The sequence below is a fragment of the Podarcis cretensis genome (assembly GCF_951804945.1).
Source record: "Podarcis cretensis genome assembly, chromosome: 4".
NCBI lineage: Eukaryota > Metazoa > Chordata > Lepidosauria > Squamata > Lacertidae > Podarcis > Podarcis cretensis.
Genome location: NC_137173.1, coordinates 27936115 through 27956903, shown reverse-complemented (window position 1 = coordinate 27956903; position 20789 = coordinate 27936115). Strand labels below are relative to the sequence as shown.

General features: G+C 43.5%; 2 protein-coding genes across 7 annotated transcripts in view; both read right to left on the bottom strand.

Annotated features, from left to right (window-relative positions):
- The window catches only part of LOC307214655 (cilia- and flagella-associated protein 337-like), a 36897-nt gene extending 35989 nt beyond the window's left edge, over positions 1–908 (bottom strand). Inside the window, exon 1 of the mRNA XM_079973422.1 lies at positions 683–908. Within this exon, the coding sequence (XP_079829548.1) occupies positions 683–768 (86 nt within the window). The 5' untranslated portion in view covers positions 769–908. The remainder of the gene's footprint in view (positions 1–682) is intronic.
- Positions 909–4845: 3937 nt separating this feature from the next.
- TEX26 (testis expressed 26) lies at positions 4846–20576 on the bottom strand. 6 transcript variants are annotated; one of them, XR_013838502.1, is made up of 8 exons: positions 20104–20576; positions 17967–18051; positions 15814–15967; positions 14406–14562; positions 13364–13537; positions 11600–11761; positions 9245–9367; positions 4846–6251 (listed from the first exon to the last, which is right to left on the bottom strand). XR_013838502.1 is itself a non-coding variant. In XM_079974632.1 (8 exons), the coding sequence occupies exons 1-8, from the start codon at positions 20570–20572 to the stop codon at positions 6224–6226; spliced, it is 1275 nt and encodes a 424-aa protein (XP_079830758.1). In that variant the 5' UTR covers positions 20573–20576; the 3' UTR covers positions 4846–6223. The 6 variants fall into 6 exon arrangements, 4 of the variants coding, with proteins under 4 accessions (XP_079830758.1, XP_079830756.1, XP_079830757.1 ...); XM_079974632.1 differs by lacking the exon at positions 9245–9367 and adding an exon at positions 8757–8802; XR_013838503.1 differs by lacking the exon at positions 4846–6251 and adding an exon at positions 8757–8802.
- Positions 20577–20789: the final 213 nt, after the last annotated feature.

The following is a 20789-nucleotide window of genomic DNA, read 5'->3' as shown; positions in this document are numbered from 1 at the left end:
GGTGCAGACTGAGACTCGTCTGGTTCCAAGTCTGAGCCCAAGTCCCAGGCCATCACAGGGCTATATGTTCCACAAAGTGCATGCCATGAGTCTAATTGCATATGATTGATAGTTTGACAAAAGAAATACTGTTCCTTTGCTATCACCCCCTCCCTCCCAAAATTGCTATTATTTATTTCTTGGCTTTTTGTATGGCAAAAGTTAAGTCTTGTTTTATCTTTCTTGTTCTAAGAAACCAAGTCAAGGAACTCTCCTTCTCAGGCAGTACTGGTGTCTGAGAGCAGCTAATTATAATCCGTTGCACGTTCCCAAGCAAAGCAGACTGAGCAAACAAAACAAGCAAACAAACAAAAAAGGATTTTCACAGTAAGAATCTGCACTAGTGATATAGAATTCACCAAGGAGATAGAATGTGAAGTGGTCATGTCTCAGGGAAGGAACTGTTCTTGTTAGGGTTTGAAAATTTTGACAATTTATAAGAAAGCAAAAGAACAGCATTTGGTTCCCCGACAACAAGCAAATAGCTTCCAAACAATACTGATCAGCACTGCAGTCACTCTTGGACTCAGTCTGCACCCAAACTCCTTTTATTATTATTTTTTAAAGCCAGCAATTGTTTTTTTTAATTTATATGCATTGAGAGGTTTTTAAAACAAATCCTCCCCGCCCCCCCACCTCTTACCTGCTAAGTGTGGATGTTTCTAAGTGTCCTGAAGCAGAACTTGGCCTCACTTTTCTCCCCAGAGGCATTCTGGCACCAGAAATCATACCAGAACACCACCCTTCCCAGTGCCAGCAACTGAATCTCACAATGCCACTGCTGTTTCCACTCCCCTGAGGCAGCAGTGAGTGCCCACTTTGTTCCTAAGATTGGAGCCTGCTGGTTAGAGCTTGTCTGTCCACAGTTTGCCACAGCTCAGGTTACTTAGCACCTCCTCCAAGTCCCACAGCATCACAGCTTGGGGATTATGCATTGCAGCACCCTCAGGGCAGGGGTGTTGCTAGGTGCTTAAGAGTCTTGGGGAACATGTGCACATTTGTATACCCTTTGCTAATATATATGCATTGAGGGGAAAATTAGGAGGGGGAGAGCAGCTGCAGCACTATAAGTGACATGTAGAAGGGCCCTGAGCTGTGATTCTCAAAGGTGCCACCTGTACCACAATAAAACTCCCTCTACCTACCTGAGTATACTGTATAGCTATAGAAATTTGTGCACACTCTCCCTCTGATATGAATTACCACAGATACATTTGCAGCAGAACCAATCTCATATTTCTGGCTGAGATCCATTTATGGACGAAACATTCACCTATGTGACCAAATTGTGTGAATGAAGGAGAATAAGTGTGTGCTGCTAGGTGGGGATGAGGGAGCTGTATATTCAAGAACTGAAATACTTTCCATTTGAGATAACGGTCTCCAAAGGCAGAAACCTTGAGAAATCCAAGAGTATTATGTAACGCGAGGTACCACTGTATTATATTTGAATCCTCACTGTTATAAGAGCTCAAGCTTCTGTACAGTTGTACCTCGGGTTACATATGCTTCAGGTTACAGACGCTTCAGGTTACAGACTCTGCTAAACCAGAAATAGTACCTCGGGTTAAGAACTTTGCTTCAGGATGAGAATAGAAATCGTGCTCTGGTGGTGCGGCAGCAGCGGGAGGCCCCATTAGCTAAAGTGGTGCTTCAGGTTAAGAACAGTTTCAGGTTAAGAACGGACCTCCGGAACAAATTAAGTACTTAACCCGAGGTACCACTGTATCTAGTTCTGCCACCAAGCCTGATAGAAGCAAGGTCTGAGGCACTGTAGGAGTAAGACCTTATGTCAGAGCATATTGTTTTGACGGTAAAATTACGCTTTAAATGCATACGGTGTGTTAGGCAGCCTCGAGCTGTCCTTTAATGTCAAGCCAGAACTTGTATAAATTCAATATTTAAAATCCCATTTCCACCAGGTAGCTCAGATTGGCATTCATTGTGGTTCTCCCCCCTCCATTTTATGCACACCACAACTTTGCTAAGTATAGGTTAGCCTAAGAGTGACAGGACAAGGTATCCCCACATCCTTTTATTTTTATTTATTTATTTACATGCCACTTACAATCCAAAAGGCTTTGTCCCTGATGGCTCCAAACATCAATTTTGTGCAAGAGCTGCTAGTTCAGGAGGGAATATTCACTGATAATGTTTTTTTAAATGATCAGGTACCTAGAACCCAGAAGCTGGGCCCATGCTATGATGGTGGAACATGGTATGGAATTTCTTAGATGTTAACGGTTCAACTCCAAATATTGTCATATTGGCTCAGCCCGGATTATTACCCAAAATGAAAGCAAGGCAAATGGCTACTTAACCTGTTCTGATAGAAAACAGCTGTGAACTTACAGCAGGGAAGAAGGCACATCAAAAGAGAATTATGGCAGGAAGCAACATCTCCCTGCTTCTGACTCACCCCACAATTTCTTCTGGTGCTGAAAAACTGAAATGATGAGAGAGGGAGAAAAATCACATGACATACACTTTTGCACAATCACTTCTTTGCCTGGTGAGGAACACCACACAGTTTACAAAAAAAGGAGAGGAAGAATGTGCAAACAGCCCTAAGTGAATCCAGAATGTCCTGTTCTGCATTATGTTATACAAAGCACAAGTCTTGGTTTTTAGATTTTTTTTCATCCTCAATTAATAGCACCAGCCAGCAAATTCCATTATGATTCAGAGTGCTCCAGTTAGTACATTTCGCATTGTAAGTGAAATGTAAGAAAACCACAACTACCTCAATCTGAAGGCTTGTGGCACATATTAAAAAACTAAAGAAGTTGTGTAATAACCTCAGGAACAGAACGGGGTTACAGTGCTTCAGCAGCGGCTAGCGCAGTGCTGTTTTTATTGGTCATAATCTGTGTTTTATCTATCAGTGCTTAATTGTTTTTTCTGAGAATGAAAATTATTTCAGGGGAGAGCTAAACTTGGCTCAGGCCTGTGCAGGCAGGCTGATAATAGGCAGCACTCCATCTGCCAGATATTTATTCATCAAATCTCAAAGGGAAAATAGATGGAGAGAGATATCAACAGTAGATAGCTGATAACAGCGTGTAAAGGTAGTTTGACTATGTTTGATAGTTGTGATATAGCAGAATACATACAGGACACACACAAATACACACACACACAGAGAGAGAGAGACACGCACTTCATAATACCGTAATTTAATGCACAATATTCCTGCCTCCTCCCTCAGGCAAAACCAACACACTGAAGCCATAATAAGACTTGAAAGTCATCGTTTTACATCTGAAAAATAACCGCACCTACTGCTCCTGTAATCAGCCCTCCAAACAAGTCCTCATTTTGGTTGATGCATGCCATTTGCATTCTTGCCTTGGCGATATTTCTGCTATGACCTCTCACTGCCAACTGTAAATCATCAGCTATTTTTCTTGAATTGCACAGTCATCTCAATATGAACAGTAAGTGTGTTACTTCTTTTTATGGTGTCAATTACTTTGCTGGTTAGCTTGTTGCTGAATTCTGAGCTAAGACCACAAGAAGAACCCTGCTCAGTCCGACCAAAGGACTGTCTAGTCCAGCACAGTGGCCAGCCAGATGTCTGTGGGAAGCCCTATGAGACCTACTACTTGTGTTTCACAGCAGCTGGTATTCCAAGGGCCTGATTCTGGAGGTAGTGCACAGCCACTATGACTGGTAGCCTTTTCATCAATGAATTGCTCCAAGCCCCTTTTCTCTGCATCAGACATAATTTTATACATGTATTATTGTTCTTGATTGTATTTTCATCAAAAAGTCCTAGCGTGGGTTACAGGATATATAGATGCAATTAATACAGTAACAAACAACCAATCCCCAACACACACACACACCCATAATACATGGAGGACACAAATAAATTCTTCAGCTTTCAAAGGCCACGGTAAAAGAGATGCATCTTCAGCCATTGACGAAAGCTGTAGAGATGATGCCAAATGCATCTCTGTGAGTAGGGAGTTCCACATTACTGGGGCCAACACCAAGAAGGCCCTCTCACAAGTCATGGCCCACAGAAACTCTGAAAGTAGAGAAGCCACCAAGAGGGAGTCATTTAGGGCTTTAAACATCAGTGTAAGCATTTTGAAGTGGGTTTAGAGCTAATAGGCAACCAGTGTGGTTACTTTAGAAGTGTTGCATGGGTTCTCAGAGTAGATGGCACTAGTTGTAGCTTTCAAATCATTTTGAAGAGCACATTGCAATAATCTAATCTGGCAGTCTGAAGGGGGCCACAGATGGTGAACCTGTTGGGATACTGCCAGGGAGATAAAGCCCATCATGGCCCCCACGTCGCCTCCGGACGATCCATCGATCTCCCGTAGATACAGTATCAGCAATTAGCGACACGAGCTCCAGAAAATAGCTTGCCACATTCCAGAGCTGATGCACGCTCTATCAGCAGAATTCGCACAGCGAAAGGTGCACGCAGGAGAGCATTATTTAGAAGTTTATTCAGCATTGGTCAGAACAAAGGAAAAAACATGACTGCCTGCTTGCGTGTTCAGGCACAGAGAGAGAAACGAAAGCATAGACACAACAGAAACATCCTGTGAACAGGAAATACACAGACTCTGTGACTCACAAAGCCTGCTCCCTTTTAAGGTGGAACGGAAATATCCTAACAGAACCAGCTGGACCTACAATAAGGCACTCCTAGCCATACAGGTTACCTGTGGCAATAAGTACTTTTCAGGGACAAAAAAAAATATGCAATAGATGTGTGAATGCAATTCATGTGTGGATTGGAGGGGGGGGAGTACTCAGTCTCCATTGATTCTGGAATAAAATAAAATGTTGCGTGTACACAGCCTTAACAGATTTATTTGGGTTCTGTTCCTAAATTGATCAGTTTACAAAGCAGCAAACATAATTTATACATAACGAAATACAGACTCTTAATCTGACCAACATGGGAAGGTGCAACTTCAGAGGAATAAAACAGCTTTATGCTGAGGAAGGGAACTCAAGGAATTAAAACTAGGGCTACGATATTTAGTTGCTAATCTGTTAGAACAGGCACGTCCAACTCCCAAGAGACTGAGATCTACTCCCAGTATAATAAAACTGGCAGTGATCTTACCCATTGCCATTAGAGGGAGGAGGAGCATGCGTGGGTGTGTGCATGTGTTTAAGAGGAGGATTGCACAGAGTTCCTGAGCTTGTTGATCTTTTTTTACTGCGGGCGGGGGGGGGGGAGGCTAACCATTAACTACGACACTAACAAGAAGACTATAAAAGATCGCCATTTTGACACTACGTAGGGACAGAGAGAGGGGGCAGGGGTGGGAACATTCATTATACATTGCTTTTAATCCCGCGATCGATAAAGATCCTGCGATCAACCACAATCATCCGGGGATCTACCTGTTGATCATGGTCGACCGGTTGGACATCGCTGTGTTAGAAGATCATTCTTTTTCTATAACACATGTGTACATAATCTAAAAACAAAGGGAATACTTTGCCCTCAAAACTATTATTTTCACTCATTTCCAAATTTAAATGTTTAGTTCACTGACTAAAGGCAGCAAACCCATTACCCCTTTCCTGGGAGTGAATCTCACTGAACTCAATGGGACTTCTTTCTGCGTAGACATATAAAGGCTTGCACTGTAAAAATCCATGTAGTGTAAAACTCATATTATTAATTAACTTAAAGGTCATAGTCCCAATTAAAATTTCTGAGATCCAGAAACCAATCTAATCTAGTAGAAGAACAAATTAAAGATAGAATAAATGTTCTCTTTTTCTAATCTATTTTTTAAAAAGAAGATTATCGTAATTATTTTTTATTTAAATTGCAGTAGCATTATAACAAGGAAATGATAATAGGATGGGGAAAAATATTTGATTTGCAAATATATGGAATATGTAAGATCTTCTCTGATTGGAATGAAAGTTCCTGAATCCATACTATATTTCCAAGGTCAATGCAATGGTAGCACTGCAGTCTTTTACAATTTCAAAAGAGAACCTAAAGTATAAGAAAGTTTGATGTAGCTCTTCAAATGGTTTACTATAAAGAAAGACCACAAGGGTATTCAAGTGTAATTCAGCCTCCTAGAATATTGCTGAATTTTCTCCTAAAAGCTATTAGACACATTTGACTGGGTTTTCTTCTGGCTTCTTCGATGAGGAAGGCCTTTGGAATTTCTTGTCGCCGCTGACCCTTTCAAGGAAGTTCTGAAGGATGGTTTTTTCTGAACAAACAAGTGAAAGAAAATGTATCACTAAAGCTAGAATAACCAGACCTACGCAACATCAATAATGATTTCACATTAGAACAGGAAATAGGTGGGATATCAAAGGGTCAAATCCGATATGACATTACCGTATCTTTGCTTTTTTGTATATGTTCTGTTTGTTTTACATTGGGCTTTTCTTTTTCAAGCAACTTGTTCCCTTGCTGAATCAGAAAGAGCTGAATGGACTGGACTACAAGGGGTCAATTACTCTCCAGTTTTTCCACTGCCTTTTGGTACAGTATGTCAATGATTGTGTGGGATGGATTTTAGTGTACTGAGGGAAACAACAGGAATTCTCCCTTACAATTAGTTCAAAGGAAGCCATTAATGTATAAGAGGTAGAAAATCTCCTTCCAGTGTGGCCCAGTCCCATGGTTGGACCCTTGTGTGACACCTCACTGGTCTCCCTTGGAACTTGCTGGGCCTGCAACTGTTTGCTTTCTCTACTTTGCTGGGCATAGCTATGGGCCAAAAGCAGCTGGGGGGCAGGGGCGGGCAAAAATTGAGATAGTTTGGCAAAGGCACTGATATTCCTCCCACTTTCCCCAATGTTCCCGCAGCTGCTCCAGTCTTTGAGTTTCTAAGCTCTCTTGCCCATTCACAGTCACTCACTTTTATTTACACTTCACCCATTCACTCGCTCATCCATTTGCTCACTGACTTACTTACCGGGATACCTGTAAAAAATATTTCGTATTTATATTTTGTAATTCTGCAGCTTTGCTCAGAAAAGTGGCCTGTAAATAGTACAAACACACACATTCACTAATTCACTCACTCAGCCAGTCATTCCCCCACCCACTCATTCACTTGCCCGCTTTTGATTAGCTAGGGCTTTTGGGTGGTTAAGCTATTGGTGACAGCAGAAGTGTCCACCTGTCTAGGCCTTCCAGTGTGCCAGCCCACCAGCTACCTAGGGCACCTAGTCACCTGCTACACCAGGAGAACATAAAAGCAACACACCAACTACCTGGAAGCAGTAAGTAGCTCAAGTAGTAGCTGAACTCAGTGAGATAAACCTTAGGCACCAAAACCCCGTAGGCCAGTCATGTGCACATTAGATGCAAAGACAAACTTAATGCTGTGTCCAGTTTGCCCCAAACTCTGTCTAGTTAGCCTGTAACAAAATCAATCCTTCTAACCAGAAATACTTTTGTCATACAGACCAGGCTCATGCAAGTTTGTTTTTCCCTCCCTACAGGAACCCAGAGGTTCATCAGTTGCAAGCATACCCTTAGAATTAAATAATGTTGTGATGAGGAAATTGTTCCAAGTATCAGAACTGAAACTGATCTCATAGTGCTTCCACACACAATTCCACTCTTTGTTACCACCCCACACCTATTTTCTTTATTTCAGCTACATAATTTGGGCGGACAGGGAGTCATTTTGTTGCTGTCACTGTTAAACAAGTGGGAGTCAGAAATCCTTGCCAATGTACTGGGAATCATGCAGAGATTGCCCATAGATCCTGGCCTACCATCTCCCCACCCCTGATATAAACTGGAGGGTTGATGTTAGGGATTGGCATAATCAGGCACCTGTCTAGACCAGTGCTATTTTTCTAGAAAAAGGGGTGCTGGAACTTACTATGAAGGCCTCCCTTGTTCTTCTATTATTATTATTATTAGTAGTAGTAGTAGTAGTATTACTACTACTACTACTACTACTACTACTATTACTATTATTACTTATTGAATTTATATACTGCCCTTTACCCAGGGGTCTCAGGGTGGTTCACAGAATAAAACTAAGATATAAAACCACAAGATACCTAATAAAAATAAAAACAACAACCCAACAGCCCCCCACAAAGAACACATTTTAAAAGGGCATAGGCTGTAAATTGGATCAACCAATGGCCTGGTTAAAAAGGAACGTTTTTGCCTGGCACCTAAAAGTGTATAATGAGGGCACCAGGCAAACTTCCCTGGGGAGAGGATTCCACAGACGGGAAGCCACTGCAGAGAAGGCCCATTCTCGTGTTGCCACCCTCCGAACCTCTGAATTGGTAATGGCACCCACCTGAGAAGTGCCAGAACTGAGTTCCGGCTGAAAAAAAGCCCTGGTCTAGGCCCATGCCCACTACCAATCCCTAGAGCCTCCTGTCCTGACCCTTCCTCTGGTTTCTGCTGAAAACAAGAATATGTTTCCTGTGACTCCGACTAGGCAGCGAGATATATTTTTTGTGATAAATGAGGTGAGTGAGCCTTTAGCGGGCTCACTTGTAAAATTATGCCCAAGCATATGCACCCTGAGCCGCTCTACAGTTTCTCCTTCCTTGTTACTTCTCAGGTCCTGCCACACACACAGCCTGCTATGAGGCAATGTGAGAATCCGGTTTTCTCCAAATGGCCAAAGGATGTGACAAACGAAGGGGATGGTCAGTAACAGGAGCAGAGGAGGACCAGGGCAGGAGGCAGCAGTTGTGAAAATCATTGCATCAGCATTGGGCATTACCTATATTTTTCAGAGGAAATCCTTCTGGGCTTCCTATAGGAAATACCTGGAAAATAAAAAATAGGCTAGGAATATGTTGTTGTTTTTCCTTGACAGAGGGTCTGTGCCTTTGGCGGCTGCATGAGAAACAGAAATTCAAAAGGTGCAGCTTTCCACCTCTTACTGCAGGGATGAGGAACCTGTGGCCCTCCCAGTGTTGCTGGACTACAACTCCCAGAATCCCTAGCACATTGGCCATGCTGGCTGGAGCTGATGGGAGTTGGAGTGCCATAGGTTCCCTTATCTCTGTGTTACTGCGGCTCCATCTGGAGGAAAATGGAGCCTGCTGAATCTCTGCCATGCACAGAGCCTCTTTCAAGAAAAAAGAGTATATGGCAATCATCACAGAGCAAAGGAAAAGAGAAAGAGCACTGCCCTGTAACCCTTCAGAGAGAAAAGCCCCAGAAAAACCCTACAAAGCGGGAGGGAAGGTGGAGAAAATAACTCACTGGCTTCGTATATAGTCACCAAAACAGCACAGATAATTCGGCCATCACATCAAACTTAATAGGAGGAAACAAAGATGCCTGGTGTGCTTCTGTCACTAAGTAGACCTGGATCTAGTCAGCCACCTGGATGGGAACAGCTAGGATATCATTCTAGTGATGCATCATCCAATATCCCAAATATGATTCAGTTCTCTGAGTGCCATTACTTTTGTAGCCAAAATGACAATAGTCATGCACAAGATGGAGGTATCAGCAAACCAGGGGTAACCTTGAGGTTTTAAGAGAGAGAGAAATGGAGGAGAAGAAGATCCCACCTTCAAACAGCCCAATGAGGGCTGAGCATACCCAGTGCCCACAGAATGCTTTCTGCCGGATGAGTTAAAGAAGAAACCCTGAAAGATGGGAGGAAAGGGGAATGGAACAGAGAGATGGTGGAAAGGCAGAAGAGGAGACACATAGATATAAAGACACACACACTTGCTCTCTTGGTAGTAGCCAGCCACTGCCCATTCTCTCTCAGCAGCCAGCAACTTGAAATGTCTGGTGTGTATGCAGCCTTGCTCCCCCCTATGGGCTCCTGCTCATTCATTCACTCTTGCATCAGCCAGCACCTGCCCGTTCACTTGCTCACTCACTCACTAGTCAGCAAGCCACCCATTCACGTATTCATTCACCCATAGGCTCTCAGCTGTTCCACCTCTCACAAGCCATTCACTTGTTCTCTCGCCAGCAACCTGCCTACCTGTTCACTTGTTCTCTTGGCAGCTGCCGCTCACTCGTTTACTTGGAGTAGGGAGAGCTTTGAAGGCTCCCCTCTCCAAACATACACGTACACACAACATTTTCTTGCAAGACCCCCAACTTGTCCCCATTCTTTCCCACCTTCAGTCAAAAAAACCGCACAGCCAAAACAATATCACAAACAGAAAGATATATCAGCAAACTCAGAGGAATCTAGAGGTCAGCAGAAGTAGGAAAGATCTTTAGGGGAAAACCCCATGGGGAAGTAGAAAATAAAACCAAACATCCCGACGAAGACTGAGCAATGTTCAGTTGCATTTGAGTGCTGACTGACAGTTTAAGGGTGGGACCACAGGAGGGAGAATGGAGTATCCTGTAAAAGGAAGATGGAGGAAGAGACACATAGATTTAAAAAGGGGAGAATTATCACATTATCTGGATAGGTCATGTCCTGCTTTGCATTGAGCATGACCTCATGGATAGAAGTGAGAACTGCCCATAGACATCAATGGACAAATCTAAATTCTTAATGTAGTTGGATTTGGGCACTAGTACCCCACCCACCCTAAAAAAAAACAAAAAACAAAAGGTAGCAGTAGCAGCAAAGAGAAAAGCTCCTGCTGTTTTAACTCAGTTAATATTTCAGGTGAAACATGCATTTAAAAAACATAACCAGCTAATGCAAATTCCAAAGCAAATGATGTCAATTGTCCCGATACTGGAAGCTGGAGAGGCTGTACTTGGGACAAGGCAGTTTATGACAGCTTTGCAGTGTAGATCACACTAAACACTGCAAGTGGTTTACAACTGGAGTGTTGTCCAGATGTATTAGACCACTACTGCAGTTGGGAATTAGGCAGAGGCTGTCTGTAATATACAACAATCCTGCAATGTTAATCCACTGTTTTTATCCCCACATTGCATGTTGGGCTGAGGAAGTATTGTGTTATGTTATATATTCCTATTACAAGTTGGAGGGCTGTGCTGAGAGAGTAGAGTTGGCTTCCTCCAGTGAGAAATCCCCTCTTAGGTCAATCTACTTAATTTCCCTCTCATACTTCCTCCCAGGTCAATTCAAGTACTCAATAGCATGCAGGAGCCTTATGCTCTACTGACTGCCATGCAAACTGGTGACCCTTGGAAATACTAGAAAACCAAAATTGTGGACATGGACCCAAATAACAGCAGAGACTCCTGTCTTTCATGCTAACTTTTGGGGGAGTTTTCTACCTGCTCAGCCATGGATGGCTACACACACCCAAGATACACTGCAACATTTTGTTGCAGAGCCCCACTTGCATCATTTTAATCTTCTGGGACATAGGGCAGGAGATAAATATTATGACTAATTTGATCATGTACATTGTTCAAACTATCCTGGTCCTGCAATCTTCCCTGCAGACAAACACAGGCACAGAATCTATAGTAGTTGAAACTGCATGATTTTAAGTCTCAAAACTGTCAAGTAATTCATTTGGCTGAGCAAACAGAATCAGATCAGCTCTACAAATGGAAAAATGAGAACACTTAGAATATTTTGTCATTCAGGAAGTCTTCGCTGCTTTTGGCTCCCCCAACGCCTATTGCAGTTTATTATCCTCCACCCTCACCTACCTGGATGAGGAGCTCTGTCCACATATGCTTTAATTTCTTCTGGGTCTAAAGAATTCAAAACAGACAGGATCTCATTATAATCTTTCCCAAAATCTCTCTGGTATGTGGTAAGATGTTTGGTATGTTCATGATTCCAGATCTGAGCAAAAGATACTGAAGGAACTGTGAAGAGAAGCCAAAAAGAGAGAAGTGAAACCATGAAATAAAGAAACTACACCACTGTTCCCCCGCCCCTTCCTCTGGAATGCTCTGGCTTTCCAAATCCAAGTTTTGCCATAATAATGACAAAGGATGCCTCTCAGGTGATCTGCTGTTCAGGAGTACCCACAATGGCAGTGCATGATTCTGATGGAATGTTGGTTTCTGCTCTCTTCACTGTGCAGCGAAATGCTTGTCACAAGACAATGTTTACATTCCAGTCAGAGTTGCTGTTGGGTTTTCCCACGGGAAAGGAGACTGGATGTGACGTACACTGGTTTCCTGTTTTTCACTGTTCACACTGTGTTCTCTCCGTGCTTTAGAGGAGAGAGGATGCTTTCTCTGCTCCGGCAGAGGCAAGATGTTTTTCTGTAATCTACCAGCTTTGAAGTGTAAATAAAGTAATATAGAGTATGTGGCACGTACTCCTCATCATTCCGCTGTGCTTGGGACACTGCAAATTCAACACTTTTCCCTTATAGGTCAATAACTCATATGCTGTGATTTCTACTGATGGAACTCAAAGATTAATGTAACCAATGACACCTTTGCTGATAACAAGCACAAGTGTAAATAAAATCACAAAGCAATATGCAGGACCTAACATTTCACAAAGGCAGGGACTTAGTTAATAATGATCTACAATTTCCAAAGCACAAGTACTTTTCCAAATGTGCACTTGTTTTTCAGTTATATGGAGTCTAGAATTATTTCCGTGAGATAGTACTTTGTTTGCCTTTTTCAGGCACTCAAACAGCACATAATTGATAGCTGTGAAAATACAACTTCCCTATAATAGCATGTAATAATTATTAGCACTTTGTGAAAAGTAGTCAACATATTCTCTATTCAATATTGCCTGCAATGCCGCTTTAAGGGATATAAAGAAGAAACTATATTTTCTTTTCCTCTTTTTAGTCAGGGAGAATACTGGAGTGGGAGGGAACCTATTTTAGGTTATATGGTGGATTGGGTTTCTGTAATGCTTAATTATACTGATGTAAGCCACCTTAGATATTTTTCTTGGAAATATCGTTTAAAAATAAAATTAAAATTAAAAAGTTCTTTAAAAATAAAGCAATGACAGAATAATTTAGTGGCGAGTTTCCTTCAAGCTAACCACATGTGTCGCCTTGCCCCTGTGATTGAGGGGGCCCAGGGCTGCATGATGTCAGCACCCCCGGCCGTGTGCAAACCTTGTCCATGCATGCCATGCATGCCGATGGAAAAGTTTGGGGCCCCCGGCCCTCTGATTTGAAATTTTGGGAGAGGCCTTGGCCCCCACTGCCCCCTATACTTGGTGCCGTGGTTTTGTTGTGGTGGATGCCAAGACCATTGCCTATTCCATAGTAAGAGCAATTCTCCTATGCAACCTACTGGGTCTAAGTGGCTCTTGGCAGAAGAAATCCTCTTTCTCTCATTTTCTTTGGAAACCTCAGCATCACTGCTCAAATATGTATTATCTGCCTACATTTGCAAGAAAATGGGGTTCAGTGAACCAAATTCCAAAACTGGGCTTCAAACCCAGAGTTTCATCTATTTTATTGCACCCAAAAATATCCTTACCAGCGCCTTTCACTGGAATATGGCGCTTCGCATTACATCCATATTTCCAAGTATAGTCCCTTAAATCTGGATTATTGGCTTGGGGCTGGTAATTATGCCTGAATTCAGTATCTGGTGGCTTGGGGACTAACATTTTCCAGTCTGAAGGAGCAGGAGCACCATCTCTTGGAGCACCTGAAATGAAAGAGTAATGATGCGGCAAATGTAAAGAGCAAATAAATTTCTTTTTATAAAAAACGTGGAGAAATCACACAAAAAGCAAATGACAGAAAGCCAGTTAAGCTGCAGTCCTATACACACTTTCATGGGAATTAAGTCCCATGGAACTTAATGAGACTTACTTCTTAAAAAGTTGGAAGGGACCCCAAGGGCTCATCTAGTCCAACCCTCTGCAATGCATGAATCTCGACTAAAGCATCTATGACAGATGGCCATCCAACCTCTGCTTAAAAACCTCCAAGGAAGGAGAGTCCATAACCTTCCAAGGGATTCTCTTACACGGTTGAACAGCCATAAAGTTCTTCCTAATGTTGAGTCAAAATCTCTTTTCTTCTAACTTGAAGCCATTGATTCAAGTCCTACCCTCCAGGACATAAGACAAGCTTGCTCCATTTTCCATGTGACAGCCCTTTAGATATTTGAAGGTGGCGATCATATCTCCTCTCAATCTCCTCTTTTCCAGGCTAAACATACCCAGTTCTTTCAGCCATTCCTCATAAAGCTTGGTTTCCAGTCATTTTGGACATATGCATATGATTTCTTTACCAAACATGAGACTCTTAATCTCAGGATCGTGTGTTCAAGCCCCACATTAGGCAAAAGATTCCAGCACTGCAGGGTGTTCCTTCCAACTCTACAATTCCATGATTCTTTGATTCTAGGACATACAGAATCTAAGTTAAATGCTATCTTCCATGACAGACTGGAGATGTTTCTGACTGAAACATGCCTCTTTGGCTTTCAACTATAGATGCAGCCGTAAACCTCAACTTGACCTCAATAATAATACTGTCAAAGAAGGAAGGGAAGCCAAAGTCCTCACCTGGTTGTATTCCTAAATAATCTCTTGCGTAAGCTGTTTTATACTGTTTTTTTAATACATCCTCGATCTCTTGCTTACTAATAGGTTTTGTCCAAGGTGAATAACTTTCTATAGATAGTGGTGTTTCCTCTCGAGGCATTTGCCAAATCAGGAACCGCTAACAATGTAGAAAGTGGGGAGGGGGAGGAGAGAGACTGAATATGAAAATGCTGATTAAAAATGCATTTCATATAAACCGGTCTTCTACTTTATTATGCTCTGTTGTTCAATAATCATTTTTCCTATTTCTAAGGAAAATACCTATAAACATGTCAGATTAAACCACAGTTAAGAACAAACTGTGGTTTAATAACCACAGTGAATAAGCAAAATGCTCAGAAGTTCTCGCTGAGTTCCTCCTTGGGCAACCATCGGTCCATCTAGTTTTAGTGCAGAACATAGAAGCTAGACTGTTAACTGAAACAAGAAACTATGAACATATAATGCTGGTCCTGGCACAACCACACTGGTTGCCAATTAGTTTCCGGGCCCAATTCAAAGTGTTGGTTTTGAGCTTTAAAGCCTTAGATGGGTTTAAAGGACCACCTTTCCTGATAGGTACCCACCCAGACCCAGAGATTGCCATCTGAGTCCTCTTTAAACACCACGTTCAATGGAGGTCTAGAGAGCAGTGACAAGTCTTCTCTGCAGTAGCTCCCCATTTATGATGGAATGCTCTCCCCAAGGAAACCTGCCTGAGCCAACCATGTGATTATTTCAGTGCTAGGCAAATATGTCCCCCCCCCCCCCCCGCAACAATGATATATCACATTGATGGGCAGCAACTCTTCAAGGTTTCAGATAGGATTCTTTCCCAGTCCTACCTCAAGTTCTTGGGGGTTGAATCAGGACCTTCTGCATGCAATGCACATGCTCTGCTATTGAGCTACAACCCTATGCTTTGTGCATGACTGTCCCAAATTCTGCTGAGGCCAAACTAGATGTGACATTAAGCATACAATGGGTTCCTGTGTGCTTGGCTTTTGTTTACTAAATCTCAGGCACTGCAACCCCCTCAGCCCAACCCAGAGTGGGGTTGCGGCTTGGGGAAAGAACAGATCTAACCTTTTGCCTTGACAGTCTTTTAAATCCAGATTGGATTCCCCACAGCTGCTACCTGCCCCAGAAGCAAAGTGGCTCTTAGCATGTTTACTTGGCGTCTCATTCAACTCAAGTGAAACTTGCTTCTGAGTAAACACGCATAGAGTTGGGCTGCATGCTTCTGGTTGCTAAGTCTTTCCTTTCAACTGACAATCCTCTTTGACGATTTGGTGTTTCCAAAACCAGATATCCTCCAATAGGTCATTTCATATAAAAGTAAAATGCAAAGCACATGTAAAACCTTGGGTAGAACAAGTGCATTCCTTACTTCTCCAGGCTGAGGATTGTTTCTCCTTGCAGAGCCAGCCCTTATAGGTTCAGCCTTGGAATAAGGCTTCCAACAGAACTCATCTCTGTAGTTATTCCTTCCAGTAGGCTCATCTACTTGAAAGGGAATGACATGTCCTTTGCCTGCTCTGGCACTGCAGGAAACAATTGAGATGTTAATGAAATACAATCATGGCTGCTACCTTTCAACTGCTCCTGTTTTAAGTACAGTACAGTGGACGCTCGGGTTGTGAACGTGATCCATGCATCTGTGCGTCTGTGCACGCGTGGGTTGCGATTCGGCGCTTCAGTGCATGCACAAAACGCAATTTAGCACTTCTGCACATGCGCGACCACTGAAACCCGTGGTCCGTAACCCGAAAAAATGCAACCTGAAGCATCTGTAACCCAAGGTATGACTGTACTTAAGAACTGTCTTATCCTAGTTGGATCATCTAGCTGAGTACAGTGGTACCTCTGGTTGCGAACAGGATCCGTTCCGGAGTCCCATTCCCAACATGAGCAGAACGCAACCCGCGTCTGCGCATGCGCGGGTCATGATGCGCCGCTTCTGCATATGCGCATGATGTCATTTTGAGCGTCTGCGCATGTGTGAGTGGCGAAACCCGGAAGTAACCCATTCCATTACTTCCGGGTCACCGCAGGACATATCCTGAAAGAACGTAACCTGAACCGAACATATCAAGAGGTATGACTGTATTGTCTTCACCAGGGGTGGAGGAAGGGGGTGCAGTGGGGGCAGGTCACCCCGGGTATCACCACTGGGGGGGGTGACAAAATGCAGGGGGCACTCACCGTGAGGCCTGCAGCGTGCCTGAGCCACGCATCTCTCCTAGGAGTGACGCGGTGGCTTGGGTGCCCGCAGGCTCCGCACTGCCCCAAACGGTCCGCCCGCCTCCTCCCCCTCAGCTGTAGAGCAGCTGAGGAGGAGGCAGGCAGACTCCTCAGAGGCCCCGCAGAGCATCCCGCCCAGGTAGGGCTGGAAATGACCTACATCTGAAACCCTGATGATCTGCTGCCAATTTTGTGTGAAGACCAGTGATGGAGCAAGCCGATCAGGCCCCTGGACACAGGGCACATGTGCCACCCCAGGCACCCGATTGGCTTGCTCCGCCACTGGTCTTCACACAAAATTGGCAGCAGATCACCAGGGTTTCAGATGTGGGTCATTTCCAGCCCTACTTGACTTGAACCTGGGACTGACTGCATGCAGAACATATGCTCTGCCACTGTGCTGAGGCCTTGCCTCCATTGGGAAGGACAGGAGGAAGCAGATGCGACTGAACCAGAGACAAGGGAGAGGTAAAAAAGAGACCATAGCTCAGTGATCGAGAACATATGCTTTGCATGCAGAAGGTTCCAGATTCAGTTATTGGACTCTCCAGTTTAAGGATCAGAGTATGTTAAAGACTTGCACACTGGAGAGCTGCTGCCAGTCTGAGTAGACAACTGGACATTTCAGAGAGGAAGTGTTCTAAAGGAAGGAACTGTGAAGGAAAGGGAGCAGTGAAAGCAAAATTTGCTAGCTGTGATGGTTTCATAAGATGGGTGGGGGAGTTGGTCTTCCAGATGTTGCTTGACTACAAGTCCCATCATCCCTGACCATTGGCTATGCTGGCTGGGGTTGTTGGAAATGGGAGTCCAACCACATCTGGAGGGCCAACTCTGCTCTGCCAGCTCCTTGTGCTACTTTTGGTGGCATATTGCATGTGGCAAGGCAACCTCTAGAAGACAGCAGGAGCTCCCACCTGCCAAATGTCTCTATATGGACATTAAAAGTGCACAGAGCCTCTCCAGTCCAGAATTTCACAGCCTTAAACAACATGTGTACTCCAGCCCAAAAGGTAACAGGGGCTCAATTTCTAGTTGTATTCAGGGCAGAGCATTCTATATAGTCTCCAAAGTGAAGCATTTAAAATATTATTTCTACATGATAGTTATAGGGACAAACTACTGGTACTTGGTACTTTACACAATCTTTTATCTTCACTTTCCTTTTCTAGTGGTGCTGATCAGATACAGAATGGGGAAGGTAATGTTTTAAGATACATGCTAATAAAAGGAGCCAAACAGCAAAGGCTTTTGAAAAGAATGCTTGAATGGTTTGAATAAGTTAAATCGGTATCATCTTACCAATCTGCACCAGGATCTGTTGCAGGATTAAAGACAAAATCGTGTCTCATTGTCGTTTCATAAGGATCCCACTTTAGTCTGCCTACTAAAAACAGCAACTGTAAATTCTAAACACTTACTAGTGTAATTTCTTTTTACTAATCAGTCATGAGAAAAACAGTGGGTGAACTATTTTCCCAAAAACTATTTGAAGTGTCTTGGCACCAATGGAAGCTTGTTTCTCAATGCAAATAACAGCCTTTGGGAAGGGGGTAATCTGGATCAGGACCACAGGGTCCTCCTTTTCCCATGAGGTGAACCTGATTGAGATTCCCCTTCCCAAAGCATATTATTTCCTTTAAAAAAATATAACCATGCAGCAGTTAGTTGCATGGTTATTGTCACACTGAGGTGATCACTTAAGCTACAGATATAGAAAACAGCCTTACATTTTAGCCAGTTCACGAAACTGACGATTCTGCATTGCCTTTTCTCTCTCTCAGAACCAGCCAACTGGCACTCTACCTTTGCAAAGAACTTTTACAAAGCAACATTCAGGATCCATTCTGATTTGATTTAAAGAGACAGTACACTATCCCTTTTAAGAACTTTCTGCCACTTATCAAAGTGTTCTCATATACTGTTCTCATAATGTGAGTTGTAGAATTATACTCACAACAACCATCCATGTAACAGTGAACATAAACTGTAAGAATGGTAAAATAAAAAAATAAGAAATCTTCTTGTGTGTATTCCAAACTAAATAAAAATAAAAATTAGTCTCATCCTCAGAATCAATTGGATTTAAAAAAAAAAAAAGAATCAATTGGATTTTTAAAAGCTTAATTTTGACCAGACGGTGTCCTTAGACAGCCTATGTGCCAATTAGGTACAGTTAATACACTTCAAAAAAATTTTTAAAAAAATATTATTTTACTAAATTTACTTCTTTGAGCAATGTTGCCTGCAAGAAAAGATATGTGAATGAGTAAAACAAAAGTTCTGGGTTACTCATCCAGTTGTTTGAATATTATTTCCAAATTTGCTAAGCCTTGCAGGAATACATGACTTGCAGGAATTCAACTGGTACATTTTTTTCTGGAAAGCACCAGGCTTGAATGCCAGTGGATAAGTTTTATTCCCCCCCCCCCAAGTCTCATGGTACCCCTGATTTCTACCACTAAAAGGGCTTTGTGACTTCATGTTGATATATCTTTAGCCTCAGCTCAAAGAAAATCATTCTTCCATGTGATACTTTGTACATTTATATTAATTACATATACTGTACTAATATGCATTTTTAAAAAAAAAAAAAAACTTCCATAATTCATATTTATTTTTCCTTTTGTCTCAGGAGCTCATGGTGGCCTTTCCTTATCATATCTTCACAACAAGCCTGTGAGGTAGATTAGCTTGAGAGAGAAAAGGTCCAAAGTCACACTGTGACCTTCATGGCTGAGTGGGGATTTGAACCTGGATTTTTACCAGTCCAAGACCAACACTCTAACCATGTGGCTGGTTACCAGCAGGAGAGTTACCAGCAGGGCCTGCTCAAGAAATTTTGGCACCTGAGGCGAACCATGAAATGACTAGTTATAATTTGAGGTAGATGAAGTGCCGAAGAAAGATGAAGGGCCGGCCCACCTATGAGGCAAGGTGAGGCAACCCCCTCAGGTGGCAGGATCCACAGGGGCAGCAGATCCAGATGTAGCTCTTTATTCCCGTCTTGTCCCTGATGTAGATCTTCACTCATCCCTTTTTCCCTGGCGGAAGACGGGGGGAAGGACGCCATTTTGTGGTGCGCCTCAAGTGCCAAAATCTCTTGGACCTGCCTTGATGACTAGCTTGCATAGTTTATTAAAGTCTTCCAGGCATGCATAATATTGTGACCCTAACCATGCATAACATAATCAAACCAATATATGGCTCCCGCCCCGACTCAAATCCAACCTAATTCCTGCTACCCCTACCCCCTACCCCCGCCCCCATAGCAAAGTTACAGTATCTGGCAAGGAGCTAAGGGCAAAGAACTTCACGGTGGCTAATGCGCAAGCTCCTTTCCTCGCGCTTGCGCGTCCTGGCCGTTCTGGATTCCCCCCCCCCCCCCGCTCCCGCCCGCGTTCTAACCCTCTGAGCGAAGCGCGGAAAGTTTTCTCACCCGGGGGCGCCGGCCGCGCTGACCTGGGTCTCCACGGGGGGACAAAGGGAATGGAGGCCGGTGGCGGCGGCATGGCGGTGCCATGGATGGGCGGCAGGAGAGGGCCGGCCTCGCGCTCTGGGGGCTCCATGCGGGCCGGGTTAGCTCCAACCCACCCGAGCGCTGTATTCCGCTGCCGGCGAGGGGGGCGCAGAAGAGACGCGGGGCGAGATGGCGAAGGGAGGATGCCGCGCCGAGACGGGCGGCGGAGCTGTCGGGAGGCGGCGGGGGACACCCTGGGCGCTGCTGGCCGCTCGGTTGCCCCGGCGCCGGGCTTGTTATTGTGACCAAGGGAGGGAGCCGGTGACTTTACACCCTTTCCTGCCTCACCAGGGTGAGGTTTCACAGCAGGCAGGAGGGCAGAGAGGGAGGTCGCCTCTGGGGTGGCCAGAGAAAGTGGTCCTTTTAAAGTCCACCACAGCAAGTCCATGGTTTAATAATCGTATTATTATTATTATTATTATTATTATTATTATTATTTTGTAGTAGATGGGCATTCCTGTTCTTTTTGAATTTTGGAGTTTTTGGATAATTTCCACGGTGGGATCTACACACACATAAAAACCGTTCTGAAAATTCTTTTTTTAAAAAGCGTTTTTAAAAATACATTGAATTTTCCATCGCCATTATGTTCTATATTGCATCGT

What these genes read in the sequence shown, in the direction of transcription:
- TEX26 (XM_079974630.1), bottom strand. Translation starts at nt 20,572, where the DNA reads ATGGACTTGCTGTGGTGGACTTTAAAAGGACCACTTTCTCTGGCCACC. An exon ending in TTATTTAGGAATACAACCAG is followed by an intron (nt 13,538 to 14,405) that starts GTGAGGACTTTG and finishes CTTTCATTTCAG; the next exon opens with GTGCTCCAAGAGATGGTGCT. An exon ending in GGACAGAGCTCCTCATCCAG is followed by an intron (nt 6,252 to 11,599) that starts GTAGGTGAGGGT and finishes TTGTTTGTTCAG; the next exon opens with AAAAAACCATCCTTCAGAAC.